This window comes from Leguminivora glycinivorella, chromosome 21, assembly GCF_023078275.1.
Source record: "Leguminivora glycinivorella isolate SPB_JAAS2020 chromosome 21, LegGlyc_1.1, whole genome shotgun sequence".
Classification (NCBI taxonomy): Eukaryota; Metazoa; Arthropoda; class Insecta; order Lepidoptera; family Tortricidae; genus Leguminivora; species Leguminivora glycinivorella.
In genome coordinates, this window is record NC_062991.1 from 4,075,741 (window position 1) to 4,099,107 (window position 23,367).

Sequence of the window (23,367 nt, forward strand, 5' to 3'; positions counted from 1 at the left end):
GTAAAATATCGATAAGCTGGCAACCTTCCGACGATGCTCCAGGCTATGCAGTCGAGAATTGGTTAGCTCGTCGTCATTGATGACATTAGTATTTTATATCCTTATACCAATTAAAACTAAGTACCTCATTTGATGCCACAGAATTCTTAGCTAGATTCGTTTTCACCGAGGGTTGGCTTCCCAGGGATACAGTTTTAATCTGTTAAATAGTAGAAAATAGTTGACTGGTAGAGAATACCTTAAGTCGAATATCTAGCTTGCTAGTGGGAACTGAATGCAACTAAAACACGGCCGATTTTTGAATGATTTTTGAAAAATTCGATTTCGTGAATTTCGTTCAATAATATCTCCACTACTAGCGATTTAAATTCTACTAATAGGATCAAAAACGAGTGGTTTTACCACTAGATGTAACATTACTAGCCGTCCTTTTTAACACGCTTTTATTAGGTCGTCGTGTATGTAACTATGTATGTAATGGAATCTAAGGATGCTAATTTAACCATCTTCCAGGAGTCGTAGCGTAATGAAAATTGGCAGCTATATGTAGTTCCGATGACAATACAATAATATGGTACTGTTGAGCTGATCTGATGATGGAGTCGGAAGATATGAACTGGAACTACATGATGGAACATCGTATCATAGCTGTTTTTGGGTTTCTTAGAAAAGTCTTGTAATGAACTTTGACTACGATTAGGTTTCAAGGTCTGATGATGGAGCCGGAAGATATGAACTGGAACTACATGATGGAACATCGTATCATAGCTGTTTTTGGGCTTCTTAGGAAAGTCTTGTAATGAACTTTGACTAACGATTAGGTTTCAAGGTCTGATGATGGAGCCGGAAGATATGAACTGGAACTACATGATGGAACATCGTATCATAGCTGTTTTTGGGCTTCTTAGGAAAGTCTTGTAATGAACTTTGACTACAATTAGGTTTCAAGGTCTGATGATGGAGCCGGAAGATATGAGCTGGAACTACATGATGGAACATCGTATCATAGCTGTTTTTGGGCTTCTTAGAAAAGTCTTGTAATGAACTTTGACTACGATTAGGTTTCAAGGTCTGATGATGGAACCGGAAGATATGAACTGGAACTACATGATGGAACATCGTATCATAGCTGTTTTTGGGCTTCTTAGAAAAGTCTTGTAATGAACTATGACTACGATTAGGTTTCAAGGCCTGATGATGGTGCCGGAAGATAAGAACAGAAAAAGGGGGGGGGGGCTCGAGGGGGGAAGCATGAAAGAAAGATCAACGTAGTATTTAAAATAAGTTGGGTTAGCGTTTTCTTGTGACCTTTCAGAGCAAACAAAGGGGGGCTCGGGGGGCGAAGCCCCCCGCATAAAATAAAGATCAACGTTGTATTTAAAATAAGTTGGGTTAAGGTTTTCTTGTGATCCTTAAGAGTCAAGAAAAGGGGGGCTCGGGTTGCGAAGCCCCCCCGCATAAAAGAAAGATTAACGTAGTATTTAAAATAAGTTGGGTTAGCGTTTTCTTGTGACCTTTAAGAGCAAACAAAGGGGGGCTCGGGGGGTGAAGCCCCCCGCATAAAAGAAAGATCAACGTAAAATAAGTTGGGTATTTTCTTGTTACCCTTAAGAGTAAAATAAATTTATAAAAGTTTAAAAAAGTTGAATAAATTTATAGTTTAAAAAACTAGAAAAACACGCTTTTATAAACGCACGTAAAAGCCAAAAATAAATTATGGATCGTTCAAGTTGTCTCTATTTCTGAGATGAAGAGTAAACTATGTGCTTTTAATTATAATATTTGATTGTAAAAGCGTGGGGCGCTGCAGTCGTGCTGTAAGTCCAGTTAGCGCGCCAATCTGTGTAAACTGCTTCTCGTAACCACAACATAGCTTAACTTGATTTCTCAGCAAGTTATACAAAAAGTTTTTCCTGTTACAGCGCCCCACGCTTTTACAATCAAATATTATAATTAAAAGCACATAGTTTACTCTTCATCTCAGAAATAGAGACAACTTGAACGATCCATAATTTATTTTTGGCTTTTACGTGCGTTTATAAAAGCGTTTTTTCTAGTTTTTTTTAAACTATAAATTTATTCAAAAATAGCATAACGTCGTTTTCCACAGACTTTCGAATGGCGAATTCATGCGTTCGAGATTCAAAAACCGGCCAAGAGCGTGTCGGGCCACGCTCAGTGTAGGGTTCCGTAGTTTTTCGTATTTTTCTCAAAAACTACTGAACCTATCAAGTTCAAAACAATTTTCCTAGAAATTGTTTACAAAGTTCTACTTTGGTGATTTTTTTCATATTTTTTAAACATATGGTTCAAAAGTTAGAGGGGGGGGGACGCACTTTTTTTTCCTTTAAGAGCGATTATTTCCAAAGCTATTAATATTATCAAAAAATGATCTTAGCAAACCCTTATTCATTTTTAAATACCTATCCAACAATATATCACTCGTTGGGGTTGGAATGAAAAAAAATATCAGCCCCCACTTTGCATGTAGGGGGGTACCCTAATAAAACATTTTTTCCCATTTTTTATTTTTGCACTTTGTTGCACTTTGTTGATTGATATACATATTGGTACCAAATTTCAGCTTTCTAGTGCTTACGGTTACTGAGATTATCCGCGGACGGACGGACGGACGGACGGACGGACAGACAGACAGACATGGCGAAACTATAAGGGTTCCTAGTTGACTACGGAACCCTAAAAATCGGTCCCCGATGCATTCTACTGAGTTTTATTTGCACATCGAGGAAAATGTCTGCGTATAAGATAAGTCATTATAGGTCACTAGAGTGAAGTACGTAAAACTGATAACCTCCTTTGTTTGAAGACATTTCGTTGCAGTCTTGCAGTTCATGTTGATTTCACTTTGCATATTGCCTCTGACGAAATGGTACATTACGATACAAGTGTGAAAAAGAGGTGATTTGAAATAAATGTCGACAAATCAAGACGATACAGGAGGGGTCTATTCTAGAGCGGAACCTCGATTTTAAACATTTTTTCACAAAATCTTTTAACGTGCTTTTAACTGAGTTGTTTTTAATGGACAATTTTTTTTTGATAAATCTACCTAATAATGCTAGTATATTACACTATAATTCCCTTATTTATTTATTTGGAAAAAACATGTTTACATGGCTTGACAGAACAATCCAATGCGCCATAAAACTTAACTAAAACATAATAGCTATTACAAAATGTAAATAATTATACATATGGTTAGAATAACTTAAACAAGTATCAGATTCTCACAGTGGTTGGTTTCGCATCCATCACAGAACCTCAAGCATTCATTTCTCACAGCCGTCCATCGCCACGCAAACAGATCGCATTCAGGTGCTGATGCCAGCAGGAGAGCATTCAACTGCGTGAGTGCTCGGGGCAGCGGAGAGTTCAAGCGCGACACAGTGCGTCTCGTAGGCGCTGCCAACAGATCGCGTCGCCGTGGTCTGAGGGGTATCCTGGGGACGTCTGGCACATACAGTCGCACGAGTCGACTCATCAATTCTGGCCCCGTAGCCGAATGGCATTTCTCCGACACCAAACGAAAGCGATACGCCGCTGGCTCTGTCGCGCCAATACGCAAGCGCGATAGAGATAGATATCTACTAGCGCTTCGTTTCGTGAGCGTTTCGTGAGCGATTGTGCCATTCGGCTAGCCACCCTGGACAGTCCGAGCCACCGCGCAGGGTCCGGCATGCCAACGTCAACAGGCTAATAAGGTTACGTCGCACCTCCAAAGAGTTGTAACCTAAGACCCCAACAATAATTATATTTCGTCGGGTACAGAAACGGGTAGCAACCGAATATTTTTTTATATAAAAACCTTAAAAACTAAAAAGCCAAAAATAATAAACCTTTCAATTCAGATTTCTTATCGTATTGCAATAAGCTAAACATCCAAATTATAAACAAATCAATTATTTTTGTAGTCGGTACCAGACCTGTTCGTCGCCTTGCTATTGCCTGTTTGCCCCACCCAACCATACACAGGCTGGTACCGACTCCAAAAATAATTGATTTGTTTATAATTTGGATGTTTAGCTTATTGCAATACGATAAGAAATCTGAATTGAAAGGTTTATTATTTTTGGCTTTTTAGTTTCTTCGTGTTTTGTAACGCGCTTATTTTTGAAGGCGGTTTTATTTTTTGTTAAAAAGTTTATTTATTTGTTGATTTTTAGTGGTTCCTAGTGATATTATATGTATCAGTCCGAATACATGTACAGTAGTGAAAGAATTATCCTTTAACTCCTAACCATTGAGGAGTTGACCTTCCATCATCAGCTCAGTTGATTTTTAGTGGTTCCTAGTGATATTATATGTATCAGTCCGAATACATGTACAGTAGTGAAAGAATTATCCTTAAACTCCTAACCATTGAGGAGTTGACCTTCCATCATCAGCTCAGCCACATAAAATTATTACCATCAGACGTAAATACTGGTGTACCTTTGAAAAATAGACTAAAAACATTACATGTGCCTATAACATTTGAAGAGTTCCCTCGATTTCTCCAGGATCCCATCATCAGACCCTGACTTGGTGCCAATGGGACCATCTCGGGGTTATACCGGTTCGATCAAAAAAAAAATTTTGAAAATCGGTCCACGATTCTCGGAGATATCGAGTAACATACATACAAAAAAAAAATAAAAAAAAAACATTCAGTCGAATTGAGAACCTCCTCCTTTTTTGAAGTCGGTTAAAAAGGCTTTTTGCACCTTTTCAAGAAGCAAACTGTAAGTAGATTCGTGAGGTTGCCAAATAATTGATGATGTCTCAAGCTTGCTTCTTACTAGTGCATTATACACAAGCTTGATTGCGACAGGATCGTTGAAGCTACTTAGATTACGTATAACGAAACCCAGTCTTTGATAGCAGCTGGAAGCAAGCGCCGAGATATGTTCATGGAATGTGAGCCGCGTGTCGAAGACTACACCCAAATCTTTAATAGTAGAGACACGGTTTATAGGCTCAGATCCCAGAACATATTGCATGAACCGGACTTTGAGCCCGGCCAAACGTGCAGACGCAGCATTTAGTCGGGTTAAAAAGAAGCTTGTTTTCAATGCTCCAGAGAAAAACAGAGTCAATGTCCCTTTGTAATGACTCACAGTCCGTATTTTGTTCCACTCCACACCAGTTTAAGGTCATCTGCGTACAGAAGACACTGAGCCGACTTCAGGACTGATGCGAGGTCATTTATCATGATCGCGAATAAGAAAGGACCTAATATAGAGCCCTGACTGACCCCAGACCGGGTATGATATGGAGCCGAAACAAAGCAGCCGTGTTTGACATACTGCTGACGATCACGCAGATAACTGGCAAAGAATGACAACAATGCGGGAGAAAAGCCAATCAGTCCAATTTCCTCAACAACACATCGTTATCCACGCGGTCGAAAGCTTTTCTGAAATCAAAATAAAGGACATCGACCTGAATGCCTCTATCTAGGTGCTCAGCAATGCTATCGACCAAAATTAATAGGTTGGTGTTAACAGGCCCCGTAGCCGAATGGCATTTCTCCGACGCCAAACGAAAGCGATACGCCGCTGGCTCTGTCGCGCCAATACGCAAGCGCGATAGAGATAGATATCTACTAGCGCTTCGTTTCGTGAGCGTTTCGTGAGCGATTGTGCCATTCGGCTAGCCACCCAGAGCGGCTATGTCTAATTAAGAGGAGGGCTCCTTTCCGTTTTAGCAATTTCGTTCCTGTATCGTCTTAAAGACACGACTGAATCAGGGAGATCGACAAGAGTTAAATAAGAATTCCCTCTTCGAACGTATATTGTGCGACATCTTGCAGTACACATCATATTATGTTATGGCATTTTGATATTTTGACATTGGCACATACTTTGATGAACTTCTTTGCGATAAAGCACTAGTGTGCGGAAAATAGCACCATATATATAATACTAGCTTTTGCCCGCGGCTTCGCTCAAGTTAAATTCGAAAAATGGGGAATGCTCCATACAAACTTCCACCCCCCCATTTTAGGGAAGTCGGGAGTTAGAAAGAGACAAAAAGTAGCCTATGTCACTCTCCATCCCTTCAACTATCTCCACTTAATAAATCACGTCAATTCGTCGCTCCATTTTGTTGTGAAAGACGGACAAATAAACAGACACAGTACACACTTTCCCATTTTTAGGGTTCCGTAGTCAACTTATAGGAACCCTTATAGTTTCGCCATGTTTGTCTGTCCGTCCGTCCGTCCGTCCGTCCGCGGATCCGACCGTCCGCGGATAATCTCAGTAACCATTAGCACTAGAAAGCTGAAATTTGGTACCAATATGTATATCAATCACGCCGACAAAGTGCAAAAATAAAAAATGGAAAAAAATGTTTTATTAGGGTACCTACCCCCCTACATGTAAAGTGGGGGCTGATATTGTTTTTCATTCTAACTCCAACGTGTGATACATTGTTGGATAGGTATTTAAAAATGAATAAGAGTTTACAAAGATCGTTTTTTGATAATATTAATATTTTCGGAAATAATCGCTCCTAAAGGAAAAAAAGTGCGTCCCCCCACCCTCTAACTTTTGAACCATATGTTTAAAAAATATGAAAAAAATAACAAAAGTAGAACTTTATAAAGACTTTCTAGGAAAATTGTTTTGAACTTGATAGGTTCAGTAGTTTTTGAGAAAAATACGGAAAACTACGGAACCCTACACTGAGCGTGGCCCGACACGCTCTTGGCCGGTTTTTTAAAATTAGTATGGATATACTACAGTAAAGTCAGTAAGTACATACATGTGGTGTAAAGGTGGGTACTGACCAACGTTACAAGTTGTAATGTAACATGTTACAACGCGAGCATTCGTGCAGTCAGTACGTCGTGACGGGGAAACCAGCGAGCAATGAGCCGCTCGTTGCTCGCGTTGAGTACTCCATCCGGGTGTCGGTTTTATCTCTTTGTCGAATTATCTTGATATCTTGAGCGAACTGGCGGTGAATGAAGAGCACAGAGTTTTGACGAGCATGTTACCAGGATCGAGTATTATAGAGAGTTAGTCAAAGTAAAATGTGTAATCACAGTGCATAGACTGCCATCTGTCGACACAAACTTAAAACATTTGAACCTCAGTTTTGACAATTTGGCCCATATTCTTAGCTTGATATGACTATGTTAAAATGTCAAATATTAAATATTAGCGCCACCTAGCCGAGCATCCCCTAAAACATACACTGGATTGAGATTACACTTCCCGACAAAGTGAAACAATATCCTGAATAGGACCTCCTATCAAGAACATTACTGCCCCAGTCTGCATCAACAAACCCGGTAAGCTTTGAATCAGAATCACTACTATACCTGAGGCAATAGTGTTTTGTTTTCTTAAGATAACGCAAAACACGTTTAGCATGAGCCCAATGTTCTTTACCATGGCATTTATTAAACTGGCTCAGATAACCTACACTGAAAGAAATGTCGGGTCGCGTCAAAACTGCTAAGTACATGAGACTACCAATGAGTTGTTGATAAGGTAATTCAGTATCACAGCACTCACCCTTATCTAAGTTCAACCTTTCCTCCATAGGAGTCTGAACAGTCTTACAGTCTGTCATATTGAACTTATGCAACAATTTGTCGACATAATCTTCTTGATCTAAAGTTATAACATTGTTTTCTTTATCAACACAAACATTCATGCCTAAACACTGTTTCACTTGACCAAGATCTTTTAATTTAAATTGTGAAGACAGTACCTGTTTCAAGCATTTTGTTTCTTCAGCGTTGTTTGAAAAAACAAAGAAATCATCGACATATAGAGCTACTACAGTCAAACCGTTATCGTTTTTCACATATAAACAAGGTTCTAATTTAGACCTAGTATAACCATGCTCGGTTAAACAATCATCTACCCTCCTGTACCACGCTCTTGAGGATTGTTTGAGCCCATATATGGCTCGCTTCAACTTAAGTACCTGCCCTTTACCTACAGGCGAAGGAAAACCTTCTGGTTTCTCCATATAAATATCCTCCTCAAGGTAGCCGTTCAGGAAAGCAGTGGTCACATCTAAATGACAAATATCTAAGTTCAACTGCACAGAGAGAGCAAATAAAAGTCTTAAAGTTATATGCCTTACCACTGGCGCGAATGTTTCCTCATAGTCCACTCCATACTTCTGAGTATAGCCCTTGGCTACTAACCTGGCTCTGAACCGCACATTGCCCTCACTATCATACTTCTTTTTAAGCACCCACTTGCACTTTACCACACTAGAGTCTTTTGGAATACTGACAAGCTCCCAGGCCTGGTTTTCTTCAAAACTATTCAACTCTTCTGCCATAGCTTGTCTCCATTGCTCTTTCTCTGGTCCGCGTAAAGCCTCAGATAGTGACAGACCACTGGCATCGTCCCTCGGGCTAGCGTCTGAACAAAGATTTGAAATTCCATACCTTTCAGGAGCTTTTCTTTGTTCTGCTGTTCTCAGGACTGGCCCGGTTCTCTCAGGAGCAGGAACATTATCCGGAACTGAAACACTTTCCGCTGTGGTATCTGGATCCTCATACTCACTAGGATTGATCGAATCATATGATGTATCAGTTAAAGTTCTGGAATTATCTGGACTCTCATCCCCCACTGAACTTTGACATCCTACCTCAGCTTTCTGTATCTGTGGTTGAACTTCAATTTGACAATATGTCACTTTATTTTCAATAATTTTAACATCCCTTGCTGTAAAAAGGTTCTCTTTTCTGGATCAAATAGTCTATATCCTTTGACCCCTTCTGGGTAACCCATTAGGATAGCTTCTTTAGACTTCTTCTGCCACTTCAACCTTTTCTCTTTGGGAATGTGGACCATGACAGTACTGCCGAAAATCCTTAGATGGCTCAGGTCTGGCTGTGTCCCTGTCCACATTTCAAAAGGAGTTTTGTTGTTCAAACCTGAAGCTATTGTCCGGTTCCTTAAGTAAACTGCACAATTACACGCTTCTGCCCAGAACTCTGTGGGTAGCTCAGCATCAAATAATAAGCATCTAGCTTTCTCACAGACCACGCGATTCTGCCGTTCACATAATCCATCTTGTTCGGGTGTATAAGGATTTGTCCTTTGATGCAGTATCCCATTTAGCTTCAGGAACTCGTTGAACTTCTTACTGCAAAATTCAAGACCATTATCACTTCTTATAATCTTAATCTTTTTGTCAAGTTCATTTTCAACTCTAGCTTTAAACTCTTTAAAACAATCAAGAGCTTGACTTTTCTCCTTCAAAAAATAAATAAATGCCATACGACTATAGTCATCCACAAATAGCAAATAATATCTTGATCCTCCAAGAGATTTTACTTCCATTGGACCAGCTATATCCATGTGAATAATATTTAATAAATCCTGACTTCTGTTGCAATTATTAGGAAATGGCAGTCTGCACTGTTTGCCTTCACAACATACCTTGCAATTACTGATGTCTATCTTGCCGCCAATACTGTAGCCTTGCACTGCATCCTTCATTTTCGCCATGTAGGAGCCATTAACATGTGCGAGACGTCGGTGCCAAGTCTCGGCAGACACTGCCATAGCAACGTTGGTCGTATCTTCTGGCATATTCAATTTGTAAACGCCATTTGTCAGAGTGGCCGTAGCAACATGCTGTCCACTTCTATTGTAAATCTTACAATCCTTTTTAGTGAAGTCCACTCTGTTCCCTTTCTTTATCAGTTGGCTGACCGATAAAAGGTTTGTAGTTAAACTCGGTACACATAGAACATCTTCAACTGTTATGTCGAATTCACTATCTGGAGTCACAGTCGCAATCTGTACGTTTCCGGTACACAACACAGGCAAACATGCCTTATTTGCAACTATAATTTCACTAGTTGCCGGCTCGTACGATGCATTCATAACCCAACATTCGTTTGGTGTTAAATGGGTACTAGCGCCACTATCAATATAGTACTCGTCTTTCTTAAAATCGGCACTTAAAAACACAGCACTGAATGCATGAGACTGTTTCCGTATACCAGTTTTATTTTTAACTGAATTCTTTTCGTAATTCGGGCATTGATTTCTATAATGACCCGATTCTTTGCATCTGAAACAATTGACTTTGACATTTCTGACTTTTGTTGTCATTTCGCCGCCATCCTGTTTACCACAGACAAATTTCGTTTTGTTTTTCTTGTTATGTTGGTAACTAGACGTACTCGCGAATGCATTCTCAGTCTCGTTCCCATTCCCTGTCAAATTTGAATTTTTCTCTTCCATGTCTAAAAGCTTTGTTTTGATGGCGTCTGTCGTGATGGAAATGCCGGAATGCTCTATTGCCATAATCATCGGGGAATATTTCTCAGGCAAACCTGCTAATAATAGCGAGCCGATCCACTCATCACTAATGGCAAAACCTGTGCCACTTAATTTCTGACCATTTTCTACCATTTTTGTTACGTATTCTGTCATCGAATTTGAATTTTCGAGCCTTATGGAAATTAAATTTCGTAACAACGTAATTCTTCTGGCGAAACCAGAGTCGTCAAATAAGCTTTTGAGTTTTGTCCACAATTCAAACGTAGTTTTGACACCTTTTACATGGACATACAAGGAAGGGTCGATAGTCAAAATCAATTTCGCACGGGCTTTTTCGTCATCTGCAACTTCTGTACCCGTAGCTTCTGGCTTACGCGTAACAAACTTCTGCGTGCCTTCTAGGATAAGAAAATTCTCTGCTGCGAAAACCCACTCACTTAATCAAATACGTGTAAATGCTCCGAAGATGATTTATTGAGTGACAACTAGAATACAATGTCATGAACATCATGTCATATTTAAAATTATATTTAGAACATTGCATTCCTTATTCAAACATACACTGTAGATGGCGCTGCTGGATATTAAAAAACAACAAAAGGTGTATCGCCATCTAGGCTACCGTACCTTTTTCTGTAGGGTTTTCAGGTACGTTTTTCTCTTAGATATTATCTGTCTATACGGAGTTACATATCTTTTTACGCCGATTATAGAACATAGTATAGTATGAATTTTTTGAAACGAACGTTTCTAAACAAAGGCATTGTTCCTTTTGTGTTGAGCAAGAGCTTCTGTTTAGGCACGTGCTAAGACAACAAGTTAATTTAAAAAGCAACTGTATCCTGATAATTGTAAGGTTCAAATCTGTGCAGGAGCAAATTTGAGATAGATTGTTTTGGAAATGTGAAGCGATAGACCACACCGGTATAGTTGCAAGTACACAGCGCTTCTAATACTTTGATACTTGGTGGTGGTGGTGTAAGTAATGAAACACGTAGGTATATCACTGTTATTTTTTATTAATGATTTTGTTAACAATCAACAATTGTATATAGCAATATATAAATAATTAATTACATAAATATTAGGTACAAGTCTATAGACATACACATTTTTTTCGTACTGTATTATTTATACTTTGAAATTTAGATTTATTGTATGTAACTAAAGTATTTATTTTATTTGTTTTTACTGTAGTTATTACAATTTAAATTTTTTTATTGATTTTTTTATATTCCTAATTGTTAGACAAACATTCCTAATAATTTAAATTACGGTTTGTTTAGTTATTTATGTTATTTTATATATCAAGACTTGTACCTAATATTTATGTAATTAATTATTTATATATTGCTATATATAATTGTTGATTGTTAACAAAATCATTAATAAAAAATAACAGTGATATACCTACGTGTTTCATTACTTACACCACCACCACCAAGTATCAAAGTATGTATTAGAAGCGCTGTGTACTTGCAACTATACCGGTGTGGTCTATCGCTTCACATTTCCAAAACAATCTATCTCAAATTTGCTACTGCACAGATTTGAACCTTACAATTATCAGGATACAGTTGCTTTTTAAACTAACTTGTTGTCTTAGCACGTGCCTAAACAGAAGCTCCCGCTCAACACAAAAGGAACAATGCCTTTGTTTAGAAACGTTCGTTTCAAAAAATTCATACTATAACACGCTCGATGCGAATTTTACGTTACACCTACCGTTGGTCAGTACCCACCTTAAAATATGTTTTCTATTACTTCATTTGGATTAAAAATATGATATTTAGGTTAATGTGTAACTCGTGGACGAACTCAAGCATTTAGGCTAATCGTTTTACTGCACAAAACTTCTAGACAATCATTTTCTTCGTATTTGCTTCCATTTATATAGAATGAAATTATTATTCTTATTCTCAAAACTGTTGTTGTACAAATTAGAAAGAAAGTAATTAGAGAACATGTCATCTCATCCGTTATTACTTATTGCGAGTCTATACTTGAAGTTTTGCTTGATTTTTCAGCTTCAGTTTCTTCAATTCCCATGATCTGCGGGAACTTCATGGTTCCAGCCCTGATGACGCACGGAGGACGAAAAGTGGCTCTTTACGTGGTGATTCTCGTCATGATGCTGGGCTGGTGCACCATCATTTTTGCCCACAGTTATGAGGTAAGCTGACTATAACCGCAATGGATTTTTTTTTCAGCCACCATGATTCGTGCTTTGACTCTTAATGTTGTGCTGAAACGACTAAAATAGACAAATCTGGGTGTTATCTTGACTAACACGATTCAACTCGCGATCCAAACCAGTCTGTGGCTAGTTTATGTTTTTGGCTAAATTAAGTTACTAGTGTAAATCATCGTTTGCTGTGTCTGTTCTAGAATGTACCTTTGGTTACCGGGTTTAGGTTTGGTACACTTCCTTCGTGGAAACAAAAAGCCTCACAAGATTTTCAATTTCTGAAAAGATTGCCACATTATTCGCATTGTTTATTTTATTTCACTCTCTCCGAAAGACCCACACTATTCTAAGAATCTCAGCAAGTGCAACTGTGAATAATTGTTCTCATATTTTCCTCTTTTCAGTTGCTGCTATTAGGCAGAATACTCCAAGGACTATCCTTTGGCATGTTCATGCCTCTTCGCTCCATCTTCATCGGCGAATGCACCAGCCCTCGCTACCGAGGCGGTTTCCTATCCACCTCCACCCTAGCTCAGACCTTCGGCCTCCTCTTCGTCCACCTCATAGGATCCCTTATCAGCTACCAGATGACAGCCCTCTGCTCCATATCTTTCGCTATCATCAGTCTCATCTTAGCCATAATCTCGCCAGAATCCCCCAGCTGGCTAGCAACGAAAGGACAATACGACAGATGCAGAAAGAACTTCATATGGTACAGAGGAGAAGAAGAAATACCAGAGCTTGAAAAGATGATACAAAGTGTCAAGCTGTTAGAAACGAATAAGAGTACTGAGCAGAACAAGCTAAAAGAGATCATGTCTGTTGCGACGAAAAGGGAATTCTACAAGCCGATTTTCCTAATGTTCGCCTTGTATATCCTGATGACGTATTCGGGAGGATTAATAATGGGAGCGTATTCCGTAACTATTTTGCAGTTACTGCTTGGTCCTAGTATTAATGCTCATTTATGGATGGTAGCTTTAGACTTCCAAAGACTAGTATTCAGTATTATTGCAGTATATGTGATTAACAAAGTAAGAAGGAGAACAATGTTGTTCAGTGTTGGAGTGTTATGTGCGAGTAGTCAGCTAGCTATGGGCGCTTACGTCTACGCTAGGACTAAGGGATTTTTATCGTTTGAGTCTTTATGGATTCCTGGAATACTTATAAATCTTCAGATGTTAAGTGTGTCTATGGGGATGCAGCCATTACCTTTCGTTATAGCTGGAGAAGTATTTCCTTTGCAATACAGAGGTTTGGGAGGAAGTATAGGTTTAGTAGCACAATGTGGATCTGTATTTATTATTCTTAAGGCGTTCCCTAGTTTGATAGCTCTTGCGGGGTTACATGGAACATATACTGTATATTCTGGAGTTATAATTGCTTGTCTGGCAGTAGCTTGGGTACTGCTACCAGAGACAAGTGGTCGGACTTTGCAACAGATTGAAGAGCACTTCAGAGGAGCTCCACTTCCAGACATTGAAGCTGATGTTAAAGAATCAGCACCTTTGAATGAAAAGAATAGTAAAGATAAAAGAGATAGTAAAACTAGTCAAACAATAATGTCTGGTAGTAATGGAGAGAGTGTTAGTTTAGCAGATACTGAACCTATTGGTACTGTGAAATAACATAATATAATTTTTATATAGGAAATTGATTTAATTGATGCCTCAGGGGTTAAAACTTGGACCAAAGAAGAAGAAAATAATAAGTTGTCTAATGGAAATTGATGTAGGTAATAGAGCATTGTGATAGGGTGTCATGATGAACATGAACATTTTTTATAATTGCTAAGACATTTGTTTAAGGTCCTAGTTCCTAACAAGCATTTTGCTCTTGGTTCGAATCGGTAAGGGCATTTAATTGTGTGATGACCACAGATATTTGTTCCCGAGTCATGGATGTTTTCTTTTATACAACTATGTATTTACCTATTTAAGTATGTATATCGTCCCTTAGCACCCATAGTGCAAGCTTTGCTTAATTTGGGGCTAAGTTGATCTGTGTCAGGTGTCACCAATATTTGATTTTTTTGTGTATCTGTTTATTTAGTTCCCTAAATTGTACGATTCTTTATCATCACTATGAGAATTTATCATAGCAAACCCGAAAATCAAATGCAGTGATATGCTACCGCGCGATGGCGAGATGGCGAGATGGCGTACGGCGTGCATGTCAAACAAAACAATTGAAGCTCATACCAGTGTCCTGAGTCGACGCTGCATAGGGTGTACGCACGCTCGCCCTCCCCGCTGCACGCCCCGCCGAACGCTCCGCTCCGAGCGTCCGAGCATTGACATTTTAAAGTCACTTTTGACAGTGACAGATGATAAAGACATATGCCACTCCGTATAGACAGCTACAGTCTAAGAAAAAACTTACCTTCAGAACCATGTAGAAATAGATACGGTAGCCTAGATAGCGTTACAACTTTGGGGGAAGCTCGGCTAGATGGCGCTAATATTAATATTTGACATTTTAACACATGTAAAGCTAATAATATGGGCCAAATTGTCAAAACTGAGGTTTAAAAGTTTTAAGCTTGAGTCGAGAGATGGCAGTCTATGCACTGTGATTACATATTTTACGTTGACAGTAACTCTCTATAATACTTGATCCTCTTTGGTATAATAAAGAGTACTATGGTATCGCTGTGCCCTCGCTGAGGAATTATTAGAATACTGTCAAACTGATTTTGCTACACTGCCTTTAATTTAAGTTATTAATAGTATTTATGATGCAATAAAAATCAATTATTCAAATCTTGTTTGTTATTTTCTAAACTTGTCACTTGCAGTAATTTATTAGTGTAAATGACGTCATAAGTAAGATTAGGAATCAATACTAAAGCAACATAAATAAGTATAGATCTGTACCTACCATGAGATAATGAGGTTTTATAATATTCACGTTGCCATTGAGATTCACAAATATAAAAATTTCAATCGTGAGGATGGCTTTAAACTACATGGAGTGTGAATGCGACCAGTGGTAACGCTGAAAGTGAACGCAGCCGACGCGCGCGAAGGAGGCTAGATCGCGCGCTGTCTATGCAACTTTAACATCCACCCGCCTTTGTCAGTTTTGCGTGATCATGATGCATGCAACTGCGTCGAAATATCGGGAGCTCGACAAAAATCAAAAAGGTAATCACGGTCTATATCCCGGTCACTGTAAGTCTAATGACCGTGAGTATAATAATACGTCACACGATATCGGATATGTCACTCATCTCACGGTAGAGCCAAGGAGGATATGACACTGGGACAGACAAATCCCATACAAAGAAGCGTAAGTACCCCTGAAATGTATGGGCCCTTTAGACTTAAAACTAGATGGCTCTGTTCCGCAGCCTGGAAGTGGCCAAAATCATATTTTCCCCGAATGTTTTTGCGTATTTTATTTTTTATAAAAAACCGGCCAAGAGCGTGTCGGGCCACGCTCAGTGTAGGGTTCCGTAGTTTTTCGTATTTTTCTCAAAAACTACTGAACCTATCAAGTTCAAAACAATTTTCCTAGAAAGTCTTTATAAAGTTCTACTTTTGTGATTTTTTTCATATTTTTTAAACATATGGTTCAAAAGTTAGAGGGGGGGGGACGCACTTTTTTTTCCTTTAGGAGTGATTATTTCCGACAATATTAATATTATCAAAAAACGATCTTCGTAAACCCTTATTCATTTTGAAATACCTATCCAACAATATGTCACATGTTGGGGTTGGAATGAAAAAAAATATCAGCCCCCATTTTACATGTAGGGGGGGTACCCTAATGAAACATATTTTTCCACATTTTATTTTTGCACTTTGTTGGCGTGATTAATATACATATTGGTACCAAATTTCAGCTTTCTAGTGCTTACGGTTACTGAGATTATCCGCGGACGGACGGACGGACGGACGGACGGACAGACAGACATGGCGAAACTATAAGGGTTCCTAGTTGACTACGGAACCCTAAAAACAAATGACATGCTTCTTTATTTTAATATCATGATATCACGTCAACACACATTTTGAAAAAAAAAATTGTAGGTATCATCAGTATAGTTATGATAGTATTTAATAGGTGGCGCTAAAAAATTGAAGTACGATTCTTAGTATGGAGATTGTAAATCCTATATAAATCATCCTTGGTATCATTGTTATCATGAAAAATTGTCATCGAAATCGATGTGGAGGACTATATCAATTCAATTCAATTCAATGATTTATTCATAAAATTTACATTTTATACGTCAACAGGTATTATTTTACACTTCAAATAGGTACAAATATGTTATTCAATTAATATGCTTGATTATTACAATTTAGGTATAAATACTATTTACATAAAGAATTCCTCAATAGAGTACAGTGCATCTCCACTCAGTCTTAAAAAGTCAGTATCATGAAAAATAAGATATAAATCATTTCCATTATTGCAGTAGGTATGGATAAATGTATCTAACTTGCACAGAATAGAAAGATTAAAACCATTATAATTAATTCAACAATATTAATATATTATTTTTTTACATGACATCAAATGTTCTGAATTTCATTTGTTTATTTTGTTATGACAGCGCACTCTATGGTGTTTTGCCGGCACTATTAACTACTTCGCAAGTTTACACTTCTTAAACGTAGGCACCTAACACTCTAGTTTGCTCATTTTGTCACAGATGGCGTGGCCATACTTCTCTTCAAGGCGATAGATGGTATAATTCAGGTTCATTGAACAATATAAGACCTGATCAAAAATAACCAGAAAAATATATGACTACGCGAAATGTACCATCTGGCGGAATTTCATGAGAACTATTTTCTTTATACTAAACTGAACTGTCACCGGATACTTACTTCAGAAAAACCATAAATTAAATATAACAAGATCATACCATCCCATATATTAAAATGCGACCGCCTACGAACGCGCTTACACTCCACCACACATAGATGGCGCCACGAAAAATGCCTTGTTGCCACCGATTATTTGTAGATTGGCATTAAGTGTCAATTCCGAGCCGTAAATCTATGTCAAAAGTGACACTTAACGCCATCTACAAGTATAATCGAAAGCTACAAGACATTTTTTTTGTGGCGCCATCTATGTGTGGTGGAGTGTAAGCGCGGTCTTAGGCGGTCGCATTTTAATGTATGGGATGGTATGATCTTGTTATATTTAATTTATGGAAAAACAGCGCCCCCCTGACAATAGCCATATATTTCTGGCCAGGGTGCGTAGCCGAATGGCACAAACGCTCACGAAACGAAACGCTAGTAGATATCTATCTCTATCGCTCATGCGTATTGGCGCGACAAAGCCAGAATAAGTGGCGCGGCGTTTCGTTTTCGTTTGGCGTCGGAGAAATGCCATTCGGCTACGCACGCAGGCTTTACATCTTGACCAAGAACAATGTAATACCGGGACAGTCTATGCCCATACAAAAAAAAATGTACTTTTGAAATGGCCTTTTAGGCTTAAATCTAGATGGCGCTGTTCGCAGCCTGGATGTGGCCAAAATCATATTTTCACCACACCAAAGGCTTACTTTGCTATTCGAAAACAGATAGCAAAAGTGCATTTTATCCACAAGAGTGCAAAGTAATTTCATATAAATTTTAACTTAATGTCTTAAACTGGCTGGTAGAATTTATAATACCTATAAATGATGATTTTGAATTATAAATATTGACTAAATTAATGGATTTGATTTAGTTTGATGTTTTATAGCCAGTATTTTGTTCATGTTGGTGTGGTGCATAATTTTTCTTCACTCGGTGGCAAAGTTTGTTTAACCTTCGTGCCTTGAAAATAACTATTTCCCCAAATATTTTTGCGTTTTTATTTTTTTTATAAGAACAAATGACAACATTCTTCTTTATTTTAATATCATGGTATCATGCCAATACGCATTTTGAAAAAAAAATTGTAGTAATCATCAATGTAGTTATGATAGTATTTAATAGGTGGCGCTAAATATTGGAGGTACGATTCTTAGTATGAAGATTGTAAATCCTATATATATCATCCTTGATCTTGACCTACTTTTTACGTTCCACAATATGCCAAGATAAGTTCGTGAAAATATAATTATTATAATAAACCCAGTAATGCTCAAATCGATGTCACAAAGATAACCAAAGTTGCTATCTCCCTAACCAGAGACGATCGAGTATATAGAGAGCTAGCTTTTGCCCGCGGCTTCGCTCGCGTTAGAAAGAGACAAAAAGTAGCCTATGTCACCATCCCTTCAACTATCTCCATTTCAAAAATCACGACAATTCATCACTCCGTTTTGTTAAAGACGGACAAACAAAACACACACACATTTTCCCATTTATAATATTAGTATGGATTCGGTATGGATTACTGGTAACGTAAAATACTTAGTCAGTATATAGACTGCCATCTCTCGAGACATGGATTATAACTTTTGAACCTAAGTTGCCCATATTTTAAGTCAAAGAGAATCGAGTATTATAGAGAGTTACTCTCGAAGTAAAATGTGTAATCACAGTGCATAGACTGCCATCTCTTGACACAGGCTTAAAACTTTTGAACCTAATTTTTGACAATTTGGCCCATATTCTTATCTTGATATGTGTTAAAATGTCAAATATTAAATATTAGCGCCATCTAGCTGAGCGTACCCCAAAGGTGTAATGCCATCTAGGCCACCGTACCTTTTTCTGTATGGTACTGCTGAGGTACGTTTTTTTCTTAGACTTTATCTGTCTATACGGAATTATATATGTCTTTTTTTTAAGTGTAAAAATTTATAATTGAAAAATATTAATATTAGCGCCATCTAGCCAAGAATCAAATCAACAATAAGTGTAGCGCTATCAAGACGACCAAACTATCTTGATGGTTCCAAAATACGTTTTTCTTAGACTTTATCTGTCTATACGTAGTTATATATGTCTTTGCTAACACCAAGACATTATTTTTATCAACTTTCAAATATATTTCGTGTTTGATGTCATTATTTATGTTTCATTCATAGAAGTAAGATTGCCTAAATAAATGAACGAAAGTATACATATTTTAAGTACATTTTCTTAATAAATAATAATATAATAATGATATGGAAAATTTAATATCGTAGATACAATGTTAAAATACATACCTATAAGTGAGTTAACTGTGTAAATAAGTGGATTAAAAAACGAAGATCAAAATGACAGACAGGAAAAGTGTGTTTACACCATTTGTGAAACAGGTAAGTCTAATTATAGAAGTCGGTTAAAAACATTAATTAAATACTTGAATTAAAAATTTATTATATTAAGTTCGTTTTTCGTCACGTTCCTGACAGATTCTGCTTTCATAGCCATTCTTCATTCGTCAACTTAGGGCCGGTTGCATCAAACCGTATGTCACCGTTAAAGCGTTAAAAAAATTGTATGAGAAATTCCATAGACGTCTGCTTCCTGACGATGATGTGTCTGTTAAATTTGGTTGATGCAACTGGCCCTTAGTCTGCAGTCATTATCGTCTTTGACCATACTGAGTTGTTGGCCTTTTTCTTATTTCGACTCAATCGTTTTTCGCCATTTCCTATTTGGTCATATTCTAAGTTGGTACCGACCTGAGACTGCAAAAAACACGAAAAACATAGATTTAACAACGAAAATGCCGAAAGAAGATTAAGACGAGTAAAGAACGAGACGGATTAAGATAAAGGTTGCCTACCTACCTACCTAGGTTGTCTGGAAGAGATCGCTCTTTAGCGATAAGACCGCCTCTTGTTTTACCTCTTAAGTTGTTGTTTATACTTGCTATGTTGTTTCGTGTATTGAGGTGTGCAATAAAGAGTATTTGTATTGTATTGTATTGTATAAAGATGAACAACGAAATTGACCGTATTTGAGAAAGAACCATCGACGATCGTGACGAATAAAGAATGATTGACGAAAGCAGAATCGGCCAAAAGGAACGTGACGAAAAACGAACGAGAGGACCCAAGAATATACCGTGAAAAAGAATTGTTGGTTTTTTCCAGTGTCTGGTGGCGGCGGCAGTCAGCATCAATATGGTAGGATGTGGTGCGTTCTTCGGCTTCCCAGGAATCCTTTTGCCACAGCTGCAGTCAGGGTCTCTCATCAGCATGACTGTGAACCAGGCATAAGATAAGATAAGATAAGATAAGATAATCATTTATTTGGCATCTTGGCTAGGTAAGTACTACTACCACTCATCATCCTCCTTGCGTTATCCCAGCATTTGCCACGGCTCATGGGAGCCTGGGGTCCGCTTTGACAACTAATCCTAAGATTTGGCGTAGGCACTAGTTTTACGAAAGCGACTGCTTTCGCCAAATCTTGGGGTTATTTATTTTGTCAAAGCGGACCCTAGGCTCCCATGAGCTATGGCAAATGCCGGGATAACGCATGGAGGATGATGATGTGGCGTAAGCTAGACGCTACCTGTCACTGCAATGTCACTGTACTTTTCGTTTTCTTTTAACCTCTTCCATCCCTTTGCCAAGAGCGGCACTAAAACTTGAGTAGTTTCATGTGCTCTGCCTACCTATTTATGGCATACAGGCATGATTGTATGTAATATATTTATTTACCTATACATATAAGTATGTTCGCCTAGCACCCATATTTTTGCTTAGTTTGTTAGTTTGGGGCTAGGTTGATCTGCACCGACAGACGATATAACATCATCAGGCCGTCCCTATAGCACTTACAAATAGTGCAAAAGAAATGTTAAGATGTCCACCAATATTTATTTATTTCTTACTTTTCAGCTTCTGTGGGTTCAATTCCAATGATCTTCGGCAACTTCCTCGTCCCTCCAATAATGACGTATGCAGGACGTAAAAAGGCGATTTACTGCGTGATCCTGATTCTGATTGTGAGCTGGTTCACCCTATGTCTCGCTACTAGCTATGAGGTAAGGACAACAAAGGTTTTGTTAAAAGAAAAGCTAATGGAAACCTAATGTACCGAAATAGTCTCGTAACTGGACATTTTCAGAATTTGGAACCCAAAATAAGCGTAAGTTATTAACAAAAATTAAGTCGCTGTCAGTTTTGTGACGATAATTAAGCACGAAATTTTAATAAAAATATCGTTTTTGTGTTAATTACATAAAGTTTAAGCGATAATCTATATTTAGAACGTGAAAAAAGTTAATTTTTAGACAGATTTTATGCTTAATTGTCGTCACAAAACTGACCGCGAGTTAGTTTTTGTTAACAACTTACGCTAAGTTTGAGTTCCTAATTCTGAAAATACCCAACTTCGTAACATCAGTCATCCCAAAATCTTTGTGCCTTGGTCGATGTATTAACCTGTTCTATTTATGAATGAAGGAATGGTAAAAGGTTCCTTAAGATCATCGCTGACAGAGGCGACAATGTTTGCTGTTTGAAAGTATTCGCCCTTCGGGGATGATGAAATTAATGAAGCAGTGGGTCTGGGCCAATGTCACTATCATGTGCACCCAGAGTGCTCAACGTTCTTGCGTTTATAGTAAGCGTAACGCGTAACGGCCCAGCCACGACATTGGTCTAAGAGCGACAGCAGTGAGTGGCAGCCAAACAATTTTTCTATTCACTTCATCTTTTTCAGTGGTTGCTAATAGGCAGAATGCTCCAAGGCTTCTCGTTTGGAATGTTCATGCCACTCCGCTCCATCTACATTGGAGAATGCTGCAGCCCACGCTACAGAGCTGGTTTCCTTTCCACCACCAGCCTCGCAATGGCTCTTGGGCTATGCTTCGTTCACCTCACCGGATCACTCCTCACCTACCAAATTACGGCTCTTTGCTGCTTATCATTTCCCTTCATCAGCCTCCTCATCATGATCTATTCACCGGAGTCACCAAGTTGGCTGGCCACCCGAGGAAAATACGACAAATGCAGAAATAACTTCATATGGTTGAGAGGAAAGGAGGAAGTATCAGAAATAGACAAGCTGATAGAAAAATTAAAGCTTTTAGATGAGCAACAAAATGATCAGAAGAACAAATTCAGACAGGTGATCACGGTTGTGAAGAAAAAAGAATTCTTTAAGCCAGTTTTGCTCATGTCAGCCTTGTTTATTATGCAAACTTGTTCCGGAGGAGCAATAATGGGAGTTTACGCAGTCACGGTATTAGGTTTACTGATGGGTCCCGAAGTTAACGTACATTTCTGCATGGTGGCCTTCGATTTCGTGAGACTCTTCGCTGGTTGTGCTGCTATTTATCTGATTAACAAAGTGAGGAGACGAAGAATGCTGTTTGTGATGGGAGTTCTAAACGGTGGTAGCCAGCTGTTGATTGGTGCCTACGTATTCGCTAAAACTAAGGGTTATTTGCCATTTGATTCTTTGTGGATACCTGGTGTGTTGGTCAGTGTTCAAATGATGACTGTGTCTTTAGGAATGCAGCCGTTGCCAGCGGTGATAGCGGGTGAAGTGTTTCCATTGCAGCACAAGGGTCTGGCAGGAAGCATTGGTCTTGTGACGCAGTGTTTGTCCACACTTATGGTTCTGAAGACTTTTCCTGGTCTGGTTTCTTCCTTGAGTCTGGAAGGAACGTATGCCGTGTGCTCAGGGGTAATAGCGTCATGTCTTGCTGTAGCTTGGATGCTGCTACCAGAGACTAGTGGCAAGACTCTCCAGCAAATCGAAGATCACTTCAAAGGGACTCTGATTTCGAACCCTGAGGCTAGGGAGTTAACGCCTTTGAATAAAAAGCTGAATGGTGTAGATATACAAGACACTGCGCTCACATACACTGTAGATAACGTTAGGGAAAAGGAACCATTAAAAGAACTGTATGAAGAATTGTCTAATGGAAAATCAGTTCATTCAAAATGTAAATAAAATTCGGAAACATAATTAAATTATACTATTTATTTTAAATAGACAGCAACCCACCAACTAACCAATGAATTAATGTAGCCACCGTAAATAAAATGTGTTT

At 38.4% G+C, this 23,367-nt stretch overlaps 2 protein-coding genes across 5 annotated transcripts in view; both read left to right on the forward strand.

Moving 5' to 3' along the window:
* Window positions 1-15,221, forward strand: part of LOC125237382 (facilitated trehalose transporter Tret1-like) — a 59,580-nt gene extending 44,359 nt beyond the window's left edge. For all 4 annotated transcript variants that reach the window (XM_048144398.1, XM_048144397.1, XM_048144399.1 and 1 more), the window contains exons 3-4: window positions 12,299-12,444; window positions 12,864-15,221. In XM_048144398.1, coding sequence (XP_048000355.1) covers window positions 12,299-12,444; window positions 12,864-14,087 — 1,370 coding nt within the window. In that variant the 3' untranslated portion in view covers window positions 14,088-15,221. The remainder of the gene's footprint in view (window positions 1-12,298; window positions 12,445-12,863) is intronic.
* Window positions 15,222-19,553: 4,332 nt separating this feature from the next.
* On the forward strand, window positions 19,554-23,318 carry LOC125237569 (facilitated trehalose transporter Tret1-like). The gene is made up of 5 exons (XM_048144696.1): window positions 19,554-19,666; window positions 20,450-20,568; window positions 20,611-20,624; window positions 21,203-21,348; window positions 22,029-23,318. The coding sequence occupies exons 1-5, from the start codon at window positions 19,625-19,627 to the stop codon at window positions 23,265-23,267; spliced, it is 1,560 nt and encodes a 519-aa protein (XP_048000653.1). The 5' UTR covers window positions 19,554-19,624; the 3' UTR covers window positions 23,268-23,318.
* The last annotated feature ends 49 nt before the right edge of the window (window positions 23,319-23,367 follow it).

Bases quoted from the DNA above. Each gene is read 5' to 3' on its own strand.
- LOC125237569 (XM_048144696.1), top strand. From the start codon at position 19,625: ATGACAGACAGGAAAAGTGTGTTTACACCATTTGTGAAACAG. The intron at 19,667-20,449 runs GTAAGTCTAATT...GGTTTTTTCCAG, and splicing joins TTACACCATTTGTGAAACAG to TGTCTGGTGGCGGCGGCAGT. The intron at 21,349-22,028 runs GTAAGGACAACA...CATCTTTTTCAG, and splicing joins GTCTCGCTACTAGCTATGAG to TGGTTGCTAATAGGCAGAAT.